This window comes from Onychomys torridus, chromosome 21, assembly GCF_903995425.1.
Source record: "Onychomys torridus chromosome 21, mOncTor1.1, whole genome shotgun sequence".
Classification (NCBI taxonomy): domain Eukaryota; kingdom Metazoa; phylum Chordata; class Mammalia; order Rodentia; family Cricetidae; genus Onychomys; species Onychomys torridus.
The window spans coordinates 28,227,328-28,241,493 of NC_050463.1; the positions used below are offsets into that span (position 1 = coordinate 28,227,328).

Genomic DNA, 14,166 nt, shown 5'->3' on the forward strand with positions numbered 1-14,166 from the left:
CTGGAACTCACTTGGTAGCCCAGGCTGGCCTGGAACTCACAGAGATCTGCCTGGCTCTGTCTCCTGAGTGCTGGGATTAAAGACGTGCGCCACCACCGCCCAGCCAGCCCTTCCCTTTATAGAAGTTGGAGTTAATTCAGAGAAATTAGTAAGAAAATCCCACAAGCAGGGAATGCTGGGAATTAAAGGAACAGCTCTCCAAAGAAGCATGCTACAATGATTCTTCCATGCAGGGGTATGTTAGAGAAATGTCATTTGAGCCCAGATCCGAATGATGAACAGTTTAAGGGCACTGGGAACAGGCTCAAGTAAGAAGAAACAGCACAACCAGAAATCAGATGCATGATTTCATCTCTGAAATGTTATGTAATATTCTTTGAGAAGTGCAAAGTAGTAGGCACTCAGTTAACATCTCTTTTTAAAAATTTATTATTACTATTTTATGTGTATGAATACTCTGCCTGCATGTATGTCTGTGCACCACATAGCTGCCTGGTGCCCTCAGAGGCCAGAAGGGGGTGTCAAATAACTAGAGTTCCAGATGGTTATGAGCCACCGTGTGGGTGCTGGAATGGAACCCATGTCTTCTGGAAGAGCAGCCAGTGCTTTGAATCGGCCTCTAGTTAACATCTATTAAACAAAGATTAAAAACAAAAAACAAATACATGGTGTTTATTGAGCTTATCAAAATAACAGCCAACACCCATTCTCTAAGGGTGGTGTTCTACGTGCCAGACTGGAAAATCAATACTGTGCAGGCACACGCATTAGTCTCTCTCTTGAGAATGAATGGTAAGGGGGGGGGGGCTTTGGAGTTCTGTGGTGTCAACATCCAATGTTTCAACATGAAGCAAGTACACCCCACAGACTGAGCACTTGCTGTAGATCAAATGTTACACCCAGGGGAGATGAACCACAGTGGAAGGAGCAAGTGACGGCCGAGCAAGTGACCAGTGGTGTGACCAACCACAAGCAGCCTAATGTTGCTGGCACAGGAAAGCTGGGGAAATGTAAAGCTAGGGAGATAAGTAGAGCTCACAGTAAGGTCTGAGAGTCAAAATAGAAACAAATCCCATCATTATTTCATTGGTACTGGGGACTGGACATAGGCAGTCCTCTTAGATTTTAGGTATATGTCCCACTGCTAAACTATGTTTATTTGTTAAATTTTGATTTTGAAACAGGGTCTTGTTGTTACCCAAGCTGGCCTTCAACTGACTTGAAATCCTCTGGCTTCACCCTCCAGAACAGCTGGGATTACAAGCCTGCACTGCCAGGCCTGTCTACAGGCCTACAAGATAGTCTCCTAGGACCATCTTAGCTGTATGGTTAAGACAGCTGGGTTTCCTTGTAATTCTCAAATAATGACATGCAGTTTTTGATTCGGCACTGTTTATGTGAATTTGGGAAAATTACATTGTTGCTTCCTAAATATTTTTCTGTAATTAGGAATTAACTGAGTTTCCATAATTAATACCAGAAAAGCAGTTCCAGTTCCAGTGATATAATCAAGCTTCTGAACAGACTTGGCTGTCCAGGTCGGGTCTGGATGGTAAACGAACTGCCCAAAGCAAGTAAGTCACTGTCTTGGCCTTGAATGGCACCTGCCTTGTGGCAAACACGGCTCTTTCCTTTACTCAGAAGAATAAAGAAAAAGCTGCATAATGTGTGAAGTGGGAAATTCTCTAACTCCTCTACCTTTTCCCTATGAGAATGCTTTAGCAGAAAGCTTTGTTTCCTAACAAGGTTGCAGAAATCACAGAATAGGAAATATGAGCTCTCCTCCAAGAGCCTGTGTTGGACTATACTCGGGGACATCTGATGACATGGGAGCTTTCCCAGCCCTGTCTATCCCATAGCAGCCGCACAACTGGAAGCATTACTGAGCTGGTGTTATTCCCGGAAGTGGAAGCTTGTGCCAGCATTTTCCTTAAACGTGCTGCTTGGTGAGGTGTGTGTCCAAGACAGGCCGCTGTACCACACAGCAGATGTCATTACCTGGGGACAGGAGACGACACAGATCCACACAGATCCTTAGCTGGCTTTAAACAGATGTTCTTTTTTAAAAAAATAGCCCTAAGTAACTTAAACGTCTCTCTTCATGTCCCTGTCCCCTCCGGAGGCCAAAGGACTTACGATTTTCACAATCTCGAATCCTGTGATAAAGATCAGACCAGCTGAAGTTCACCTAATTGTGATAACATTCATTTTCTTTTTTGGGGGGAAAGATGTGTGAAATATGAAGGGGGGGGGAGAAAACAGAACAAAAACCAAAAACTCACCCACACACCCTTGCCCATCCTGTGGGGCTTGAAAGCCCTGATAACAGAGGCAGCGGAAAGAACCAGCTGTGTTGTCACAGAACCCGTGACTGTCACACACAGTGTTGTTTACACATTCATCAACATCTGCAAAAGAGACACTGGACATCAGACAGGAAATAAGCGCAGACTGACAAACACCAGGTACGGAATGGACAAGCAAAGGCGCTCCGTCACCGCATGCTTAGTCAGGAGGACCGTGTTTCCACAAAAGGAACTGCAAAAAACATCTTACACTCGAATGAAATGTTTTGATGAAAATGGTTTGGTAGCGAAAACACTGGGGTCTATAAGAAAACATTGGCTTTTCCTCAGGAAATATTTTCACACTGAAATGACGGCCACAATTAGCCACGGTCAGTATTTCCTAGATGTTTTTAAGTCTCTCTTTTCAAAGACAGCTTTCTTTTCCTACAGGGCAAAGTGCTGTCACCTCTTAAGACTTCTTTCTTTCTTTTTTTTTTTTTTTTTGATGGTATATTGTCATTATGCAAAATAACGGGCTTCCTGATAACAACGCCATGTATGTGTACCATGTTCTTTGTTCATGTCCATCCCCTGCCATTCCCCTTTTCTATCTTGGGGGAATGGCATTCTTCTACTTCCATTTCTTAAAAAAAAAAACAAAAACAAAAAACCAAAACCATAGAGATTCTGCATATGAGAGAAAATATATGGGTATTTTTCTTTCTGAGCCTGGTTTATTTCAGGTAACCTGACAATCTCCAGCTCCACCTATTCCTGAAAATGACATCATTTCTTTCTTTTTATGGCTGAACAAAACCCTATTGCATTTATATACCATATTTTCTTCCAATCATCTGTTGACGGACAACGGGGCTGGTTGTATGACTTGGCCATTGGGAACAGTGTTGCAATAACCATGGATGTCCAAATATGTCATGTGTTGACTTAGGGCCCCTTGGGTGCATAAGGAGTCATTGTATCTGGGTCATATGGTTCTATTTTTGAGGAACCTCCACATGCATTTCCATAGCGGCTGTACTAGCTTACATTCTCACTGGCGGTGTGTAAGGAATCCTCACCCTTCACCCTCTGTATCCTTCCATGTTATTTGGTATTTGTCTTCTTGACCATGGCCTTGCTGACTTGAGTAACATGGAATCTCAACACAGTTTTTTGGGTTTTTTTGTTTGTTTGTTTGTTTTTGGTTTTTTTTTTGAGCTGAGGATCGAACCCCAGGCCTTGCGCTTGCTAGGCAAATCCCCAACCCCTACAGTTATTTTTTTAAAAAGATACTTATTTACTTTTCTGTGTATGAGAGTTTTGCCTGTATGTGTGCATATGAACCCTATGGATGCAGTACCCATACAGGCTAGAAGAGGGCATCAAGTTCCCTGAGACTACAGTTGCAGGCAGTTGTGAGCCACTATGTGGGTGCTGGGAATTAAACTTGGGTCTTCTGAAAGACCAGCCTGTGCTCTTAACCACTAAGCCATCTCTCCAGCCACCTCAATGCAGGTTTATGGCCACTCTGGGGGTGGATATAGTAAATGCTAAAAATAGCCCCAGCCGTGGAGTTGTAGAAGGGAAAAAACAATGGTTTACTCAACCCTGTAGATAACTATAATTGTGTTTAAGAGAGAATCTGATGAGCCAGCTGCCCAGTTACCCATGGGAAAAATCATGTGTCACTGAGTTACAGCTACTCAAGACCCCAAAGGCTAGTTCCCCCAGAGGATTATCGACCCGAGAGCTCATTAACAGTGGCCTTGTACTTTTCTCACATTAATTAACATGCTCTTATAAGATGTCTTATTTACAACAGACTTCTAGCTAGAGTCCTTCTTTATCTGTCTAGGGGCCGTCTCCATAATCCTTCCCTCCCCATTTTTGAGCAGTTACTATGGACACTTCCAGCTACCATGCTTTCTTCTCTTTCTACCTCAGAACTCAACAGTTCCCCCAAATGCATTTCTGGAGAAACAATTAGGAAACATAAGTAAAGAAGAATTTATTTTCATGTTAAAATGATGGGTCAAGTGGAAATCACCAAGGAAATGGCAAGTTAAGTACCACACACCAGGATTTAGTTTTAAAGGAGTTAACAGGTAGACTGATTATTTCTCTTCCAAAGCTCATAAAGCTAAGTTGTAATATGTCTGATAGAATAAAAAGAAGATATATCCAATGAATCTTCTTATTCCCTTTCTAAATTGTCCAACATTGATATTATTAAGAATAAAATCAGGCAATGTAATATTTTAATAGAAACATGTATGTTATTAAATCAAAGTTTCCTTAATTTTTCTCAATTCCATGAAAGCTGCCCCTTCTGCTTTCAAAGCTGGGCCCCTCCCATCTTGACTGGTCTGTGCTCACCCTCATCCACCTCTGCACCCACCTCTGCAAACCTCTCTCTGCATCCCTCTCTCTGCATCCCTCTCTCTGCATCTCTCCCTCTGCATCTCTCTCTCTGCATTCCTCTCTCTGCATCCCTCTCACTCTATCCCTCTCTCTTCACCCCTCTCTCTGCATTTCTCTCTCTGCATCTCTCTCTCTGCATTCCTCTCTCTGCATCCCTCTCCATCCCTCTCCAGCATCTTCAGTTACTCTTCTCCCTGCTCCACCCCACCAGTGCCTTTAAAGTGTTAACATCACTTGGAAAAGTGTTCTCTTGATCTCACCTCCATCTGCTACTTTTCTCTGGCATTAATGCAAAATGTCTCATTAGAGTTGTCTACACTGAGTGCCTTATTTCCTGATGTAGCCATCCTTCTGCATATGTGAGTGATTAGCTTCCAAACCCAAGGATGCCCAACTCCTTTATATAAACTAGCATTGTATTTGCAAATAACCTACACAGATCCACACATCCTCTCTTATACTTAAAATTATTTTTTCTTTTTTAGATGTATTTTCTTTTCTGTGAATTCGTATTTTGCCTACACACATGTATGTGCACCATAAGTGTGCCTGGTGTCCACAGGTGCCAGAAGAAAGGGTTGGTTCTCCCTGGAAATGGAGTTACAAATGATTATGAGCCACCATTAAAGAGTTAGGAATCAAATCCAGATCATTTGCAGAGCAAGTGCTCTTAACCACTGAGGTATCTCTCTACCCCACCTCACCCCATATTTTTTAATACCTCCTTTTTTTCCAGTAGTGGAATAGACTCCAGGACCTCATGAATGTCAGGCATGTACTCTACCAGTGAGCTACCATCCCCGGCTCATTCCACAGACTCCTGGTGGCACCCAATGCAGTGTACATTCTGTACAAACAGTTGCTACATTGTATTGTTTAAGAACTAAAAGCAAGAAGATGGTCTGAATATGCTCAGCACAGATGGGACTTCTCCCAAATATCTTGGATCTGCCATTAGCTGAACTTGAGAGCACAGAACTCCCAGACACACCTTATCCAGTACACAGAAACAATGATACAGGTATGCGTGACGATATCAGTGTGTCCCAACAGTTACTATGAGATCAAACAAGCCTCCACAAAGCACTAACTTAGGGACTTAAAATGTTAGAAGGACCTGACGCATGTCAACGACCTCTATCACTGCCACTCCTCATCCCTAGTGACCGACGATCTCCCTAAGTCTGTCCCACTAAAACACAGATGCCACAGAGGCCCCCTTATATCTGACTCTCAGATCAGACCCCATTGCCCTCTAAGTCTGGTGAACAACCACACCCTGAACATGCTTCCCAGGCCAAGAACATTCTTATTCTTATTCTGCTCCTCCTTCCTCCTCCTCCTCCTTTTTTGTTTTTTTGTTTTTGAGACAGGGTTTCTCTGTGTAGCTTTGCACCTCTCCTGGAACTCACTCTGTAGCCCAGGCTGGCCTCCAACTCACAGAGATCCGCCTGTCTCTGTCCGCCTCCCGAGGGCTGGGATCAATGGCGTGTGCCACCACCGCCAGGCGAACATTATTCTTGTTCTGCCTTGCATGGCCTGTAGGCTGAAGTCTGTTGGAGCTCAGAGTTCCTGGGATCTCCTACGTGCTAGCTTTCCCCATCTACCTTCCCAGACTCCAAGCTTCAAGAATCAGAGGCTTGGGGCAAAAGGTTCCATCTTCAACGATAATCCTTCCCCAAGCACACTTCTTATTCTTCATTGTTTTTATTTGATTTCTGCCATCATCTTTATCAAGCCTAACAGCTGAATTTAAACAGAGACTTTAAAGCCTCTACCTGACACGGGCAAACATTTTCTCTCATTCCTATCCCTCCCTTTCATCTATCTTGCCTTTCGAACTTGGACAGAAAACTCACGTCTAGACCAGCAGGTCTTCCTCCTGGCAAACTACTGCAGCAAATTGATTGGACTGATTGGAATGCCCGCACAAAGCTGGGGTGGCCGCTGGTTTACTGACTGTAAAAGCGAGGAGGAATTCCACCCTGTCACTGACTCACTTAGCACAGGCCAGTGCTAGCTTTGGACTTCCCGAAGCGGGCATCTGTCAGAGAGATTATGTTGTTCTCTGCACTGCAAGCTTTTGGGGGCTGCAAGTTCAGTGATTCTCTGGTTCCCATTTACATGCAGATGGATTCCCAGTCTCTCCCAAAGCTTGAGCTCTGTCCTGTTGAAACATTTATCTAAGACCAAATAGACATGTCAGTCACAAATGGACTCGCTATCACTGCCCTCCTCACCACAGCTCTGTTTCTCCCACGCACCGTTTATCAGCAATTCCAATCAGGCACTCATGCCAGGAAATCATAGCACCCTCCCTACCCTTCTGGAACTCCCTCTGCTGCCCTACCCTATTTCTTATCTTTCTGGATACTCCTTACACTCCAGTCTTGCCCCTCCCTTTAACTCAGTGGTCCTCAACCTTCCTAACACTGCGACTCGTTAATACAGTTCCTCGTGTTGTGCTGCCCCCCAACCATAAAACTGTTTTCATTGCTACTTCATAACTGGAATTTTGCTACTGTTTTGAATCGTAATTTTTTTTGGAGATAGAGGGTTTCCAAAGGGGTCGTGACCCACAGGTTGAGTACCACTGTAATCCACTCTCTACCTAACTGTTGCCAAGTGTGATTTTCGCAAGATGCAAGCCCACCCTGGCCATTCCCTTGCTCAAAATGGTCACCGTCTCTTCTTGGCTAGAGCACAAGGATTCTGTCATCTGGTTCCCGGCTGCATGTGTGATGGCAGTTCTCAGATAACCTTCTCAATTTGAACTCTGGCCCTGGGGGTGAACTAGAGCAAAGTCTCACTGACCTTAGAATGGTATAAACCCCATTCCTCTCTTTGCTCAGGACCTCATGCTGACCCTTCCTGAGTCAGCCTAAAGGGACACCTCTGTCATGGCACCTCCCTCAACTACTCCAGAGACAGGTATGAAGCCACCCTCTTTTTTCTATACCTGTATTGTGCTTGAGGGGATGGGGAACCATCAACACACCCTCACCTGCAACTTATTTCTCTACTAAAATGGGAGAAAAACTGGGGAAATCAGCTACTTGGAACCTATTGGCTTCTCAGTCCAGATTCTTAAAATTAGCTATCTTGCCTTCCTTTTTATTAACTTCATGCAATTTCGGCAGATGATGGCCTCTTATGACTGTTCACCAGCACAGGAACTGAATGGCTGGCCTGATGGTGAACAAGCCCCCAGCTGGCTATGAATTACTGGGCGTCTTGCGGACTCAGTTTACTGTAACAATGATTCACCAAGCAAGTTTAGATGAGTAATACTTTGGACTGGAATGAACAGGAAAAAGGAACGTGAAGTGCCTGCTGGAGACTAGCTGTTCAACAATTAATATTTTATAAAAATGATATAATGCAACTCTGCAGTTTCTTGTTTTCAACAGTGAGGTGAGGTAATAGCTTTACTGAAGGGCAGCACTGGTTTCACTTCTCAGAAGGGCCAGGAAAGAGCTCTCCGACCAGGCTAGATCCCCCAGTCCTTTGTTTCGATTCTTTAATGGCCCCCATAAAAATATTTCACTTTCTTTGATGATGTGAGGTTTCAAATCTACTTTTCCATTATCTATCTGGATAGGTGACCATCATTCTCTTCTGCCAGGGTTGAATTTGGAACTTGAACCTAACTTTGAATCATCAAAATATCACATTTTCTTTGCTTACCATCAAAATGTCTACCTGGAAATACTACCCCCCCCCCTCAAAGCTAGTAATTGATTGGAATTGACTGTCCAGTGATTGCTCAGTCATCAGTTCACGCATATTAGGCATATTATCATAAAAGAACTAATAATTTCTCATACAGCTCTTCTCTTCTTATTTTTTACTGGGGAAAAAAAGTACAGGTAAATATTGGTGTTTCAATGTAAATGAAGTCAAGAAACAATACCACCTGCAAGGTCAGTGGGTCACTAAATGACACCCCCCCACCTCCTCCCCAAAAACCACCTCTAAATATTAGAAGGTAAATGGATCACAGCCCAGAATGCTTAGGGTTAGACTTTGAAACTGTGTCAATGGTTGCCAAGTCCACACTTGGACGGTCTCAACAGCTGACCTGTTTTGCACATCTGCAAGCTTTTCAGTCATATTTTCTTCATCAGTCTAAGGTTTTGCAAAACCTATGTGGTAAGACAGAACTCCAACTTTCCTTTAATCCCTGAATAGAGATTAATAAAAGCCACCCAATCTTCACCCTCTTGCTTTGGTAAAGCGAAGAGTAAAATTAGGGGGGAAATATGAAAGATTCAACATGAATTTCTGAAAGAGAGTAGGTCAGGCAGCTTTTGCTGATCACAAAATTAAAACTGGCTTCAAAAAACTTGACAATGGAAATTCCTACTGAACACAAACGGTCCCACTAGGTGTCACATTCAGAAGAGCCTACACGTATCACAAGAAAGGTGCATTTCTGTCTATTTTGTTGGGAAAGTGGTTTGGTCTTTTTTTTTTACCAGACAAATTCTTCAGTTTGGTTTTGTTTTCAATTATGAAGAAGAGAGCCTCTTTCCTCAGGCTCTTAACATCTATGCTTTGTAGATTTTTCTTCCTCCTCCCTACTTTCAAAGGAGGCACATCCACCTACGAGGGGGAAAGTCTCAGAAAGGAGCCACCCTTCTGCCTCTAGGATACTGCAGCGAGGGTGATGATAGAAATGGAAGAAGTACCATCTGTGGTAGCTGGCCATTTACAAAACCTCCGTAGTGGCTACAACATTGGAAATGAAGACTCTTCATGCTATCAAGGCATTATTCCATGAATGCTATTTTTCATCCTGACTTAAAGGAGATTTCAGATATATCCACATTGGCCTCCTCGTTTTAAGAACCAGAAAACTGAAGCCTGGAGAGGGACATGTCTTCTGTCAAGTGACACAAAGGGTAAGTGGTAGAGGCAGAGGAAGGCTGGTCATTGTTGAGGACCACCGTCTAACTCCATACTGAAGGCTCTGGTCAACATCTCTCACAGGAATGCTTATAAATGCTTATAAAATGTTACTCCTAGGTAATCAGTGGACCACACTGTGAATCCAGCAAAGCATAATGGAGCATGTTGACTGGAAAGATGCAAATCGAGCCATGTTGTCTGCCACTCACTGGCATCACTTGCTGACTTGCGGTTTAGAAGGACCTCCTGTCCTTAAACAGGTCTTAGCACAAGCAGCACCATCATCCTGAAACCTAGAAAACAGACCATGGTAGGTTCAAAGATGTTTGTTGAAGAGACTCCTGGAAAACACATATCAGGCTCAAATGGTGTGTTAGTCCCAGGAAGACCCAAAGTGATAGTTAGTATGGACGTTCTTCAATCTTTTCATCAGAAGGAAATTATCTACTATTTCAACTGAGATCTTCCTAATCACCTGCAATTGATATAATATTTGGTACCAGAATTTTAGGAAAACAGTCACATAACAGGGCCTTGTATTAAAAGGGATGCAGGGCTTCTGCGCAGGAGAATTGCAGACCTCACACTTCTTGAAAGGAGTAAAGGTTGACCAGAAGACAGTAAACCTCAGCCAAGAGTGGAACTGAAAGATGTTAGCGGAATGTCTGCCCAAAGGAATTTCAAAATGGCATGGCTGCTGGCCCAAAGGAGATTAAGGTATTTCTCACAGCACAGAGGAAAGCCAGCAGTGAGCAGGAGATGAGCACAGGCCTGAAGAAAAAATAAAATTTAGCCAATAGGAAATTAAAAACTGGATTTGGAGAGCATCCAGACAATACAATAGGATATTGTAGACCCTTTCTAAAAAAGGTCCACTGAGGTCTGGCAATATCCATGGGGCTGGAGAATATGGTCCTTATGTGTTATGGATAATAATTTAGTTCTGGGAAATGGGCGAGCCAGGAAAACAGCAAAACCCAATGTCTTTGTATAGTCTGATTTCCATGCCAATAGAAGAACCAGAGAGAAGGGCAGGAGGAAAAAAATGTGGGGAAATTGACGGTCACAAATCTATTTGAAGCAGCTGAAGATATACAAGAAAAAAATGAGAGAGGCCAGAAATTCTAGAAAATGAGACTGGCCAATGAGAGAGCTTCCTATACCCGCCCCTACCTTAGGCTACACTGCCCTCAGAGACTTACTCAAGTAATCACTTTAAAATGCCAGGACTAGACGCCTACCTGACTTCTGAAAGCAGCTTTTGGGTCCAGAGAAGCTAAGCCAAACTCTGGTATTTGTCAGCCATGGCAGGCCACACCAATTCCTCACTTACAGTTTCAGACATTGAAAACCAATCTTAAAATCATAAACATGATCCTGATTATCTAACCTAGCGGTTCTTATCCTTCCTAAAGCTTGACCCTTGAATATAGTTCCTCATGTCGTGGTGACCCCAACCATAAAATTATTTTCATTGCTACCTCATTACTGTTAATTTTGCCTACTGTTGTTACGAATCGTAATGTAAATATCTGTGTTTTCCACTGGTCTTAGGCGATCCCTGTAAAGGGGTCATTTGACCCCCAAAGGGTGGCAACCCCACGGGTTGAGAACATCTGATCTAACCGGAAAAGGGGGAAGGCTTCTTTGACTCTCTCTCCATATCGAATACCCATGTTCTCCTGGCTTTATCTATTGCTTCTCTCTCTACTCTCTTTTTTTTCTGTGCTCCAGCCTCGTCTAAGGTTTCACCCTCTCGCACCCAGCTGGCTGTGATGGCCTCCTAACTTGGTTCTGTGCTTTCAGACACAGCTTTATTACTCACAATAACAAAGTGATTAAGTATCTAGAAATATTCTACCAAGTAACTTTCTGCTTAAACGTCGCTATAGTTGGGTTATGATGTGTCCCCCCCACCAAAGACTTGTGCGAAACTCTTCACCCCAGCCCATGGTGTGCTACTCAGGAGCTTCTAGTAACTTCAAGAGACAGGCCACTCTGGAGAAAATGAGTCACAAGGGAATGTTTTGCCTGGGCCGCCTTCTGGTTTCTTTCTCTCTGCTTCCTGTCAGACACAAGGGAAAAATCTCTTCTCTCATGCTCCTGACCCCATGATGTTCTGCTCAGAAGCCTGGGACCAAGTGACCATTCATCTCAGAAACTGAGCTAAAACTACCCTTTACTTCTTCAAGTTGGTTGTGTTGAGCATTCCATCAGTGCAACGGAAACCTCTTCAGTGTATCTCTATACATAATGATGGGAAGGGTTTTTACGGCATGGCCTCTGAACCCGTCCATCCTTGGGTTCTAAGTTACTTGCATTTCCAGCTACCCCACCTTCCCCTGCATTTCTATCCCCCTTTTCTCCCCTTTCTATTGGGTCACTGACCAAGAACCAGCATTCCTAGGTACCCATAGTCTTACAAAATCAAGAAGAGCCTCTTTTCACCATACTCCCATCCCAGAGAACCGTATTTCCCAGCCTCTGTACCAGTCACGGCACTTGATGTTTTTACACACACTGTTTCCGCTCCTTCATTTCTCATTTGCTCTTGGATGCATCCTATATATGAGACCCCCCACCACCACCAAAGGGGCTCTTGATAAGATCATCCATTTGCCGGCACAATGTCTCCTTCCTGGTAATCCTCTTCCCATCACTCTGGATGGTACCTGATGTAGCTGAACGCCATCTGATCTTTGAAGTCTTTTTCTTCCTTGGTTTCCACTATTTCCTACACTTCTGGGTTTTATGTCCATCTGTGGGTCACTCCTCAAGCAGTCTAATTAAGACTTGATGAATACACATTGATGTTTCTTGAGCTCAATCTTGGCTTACCTTCTGTTCTCATTCGGTGCTATTTCTTGATGGCCTCATCCATTCTACCAGCTGCAAATACCACCTGCATCTGAGGCCTCTCAGTTTGCATCTTCAGCCTGGATCTCGCAGAACACTGGGCCTACTGTGATTCAACTGCCACCAGATATGCCCACGTGGGTATTTAATCAACAACTCTAATTAAGTAGTGTGTACTCCGATTGCTCTTGATCTGTCTACTTGCTTCATTTTTACCATATCAGCAAATAATGACAGCAAATATCAGAATGTATGATTGATCAACACTCCTTTTCTTATAAGAGACAAAGTAGACAAAGGCAAATTGCATTTAGAGACAAAAAGATCTCTTCAAACAAATACAAAGATCAATCCACTATAAAGATCTGATGATTGTATATTCAATTCTATTGTCAGAGGATGTGCAAAATTTAAATTGGCTGACTAAAACAAGAAGCTGACAAATCCCAAATAATACCAGAGGACCATTCAATACTTCTTCTTATACAATAAGTGAACAAAATTATTATTATATAGATGGTTTGAACAATACAATTTACAAACTAGCCCTAATTGACATAGGAATGTGCAACAACCTCACATACATTTGTTCCTAAGTCTATGTCCCAGTTTGCTGTCTATTGCTGTGACAGAACACTCAGAACAAAACCATCTTTGGTAGGAAAAGATTCAGTTGTCTTACAGATAGATTACAGTGCATCACTGAGGGAAGTCAGGAGAGTAGCTCAAGGCAACAAACCAGTTATAGGAATTGAAGGGGAAACCATAGAGGAATGCTGCTCTCTATGGCTTGCTCAGTCTACTTTTTCTTAAAAATACAACTCAGGCCCACCTGCCCAGGTGTAGCACTGCCTATAGTGGGCTTGGCTATCCCACTTTGATCATGAATGGAGAAAATGCCCCACAGACTTACCTACAGGCAATATGATGAAGGCATTTTCTCAGCTGCGGTTCCTCTTCCCAGATAATCCTAGCGGTGTCAAAGTTGACAAAACTAGCCAGCACTGTGTTAGAGGAACATTTATTGACATTGATGATATTTTAAAAAGGCTTATTTATTTATTTTATGTGTACAAGTACTCTATCTACAAATACACCTGCATGCCTGAAGAAGGCATCAGATCCCACTATCGATGGCTGTGAGCCACCATGTGGTTGCTGGGAATTGAACTCAGGACCTGGAAGAGCAGCCAGTGCTCTTAACCACTGAACCATCTCTTCAGCCTCCTGAAGTTTATAATTTCTTATGCCATAGCAAATTCAAAGATTAAAGTAAATTAGAACACCTCCCCTCAAATGTCTGGAGATTTAGGAAATTATTTCTAAACAGTTCACTGCCGGAAGAGGAAAAAATGGCAATGGTCTTTAGAATATTTTTATCTGGATGATAAAATACAAAATATCCAGACTCAGAAGTCATTCTTAGAAGGAACTGAATAGCTATAAATACATTAATACATTAATAGAAGACAGTTGAGAAGCTAGTAGTTTAAGGGTCTATTGCAATGACTTAAAAACTAAAGCCAAAAAGCACCCAAAGAAAGTAAAGAAGAAACCAATATACAAGCAAAAATAAGAGTAGGAAATAAAGACTAATGAATAAAGCTGTTCCCTGTGAAGACCAATGCCCATAGGAAGAATAAGTGGTCAAGAACCAAGTCCAGACTTAACAATACTCAAAGCAAACCAA

At 42.9% G+C, this 14,166-nt stretch overlaps 1 protein-coding gene across 1 annotated transcript in view; it reads right to left on the bottom strand.

Annotated features, from left to right (window-relative positions):
• Ltbp1 (latent transforming growth factor beta binding protein 1) overlaps positions 1 to 14,166 on the bottom strand; it is a 394,201-nt gene that overhangs the window by 44,450 nt on the left and 335,585 nt on the right. Inside the window, exon 25 of the mRNA XM_036171423.1 lies at positions 2,283 to 2,408. Coding sequence (XP_036027316.1) covers positions 2,283 to 2,408 — 126 coding nt within the window. The remainder of the gene's footprint in view (positions 1 to 2,282; positions 2,409 to 14,166) is intronic.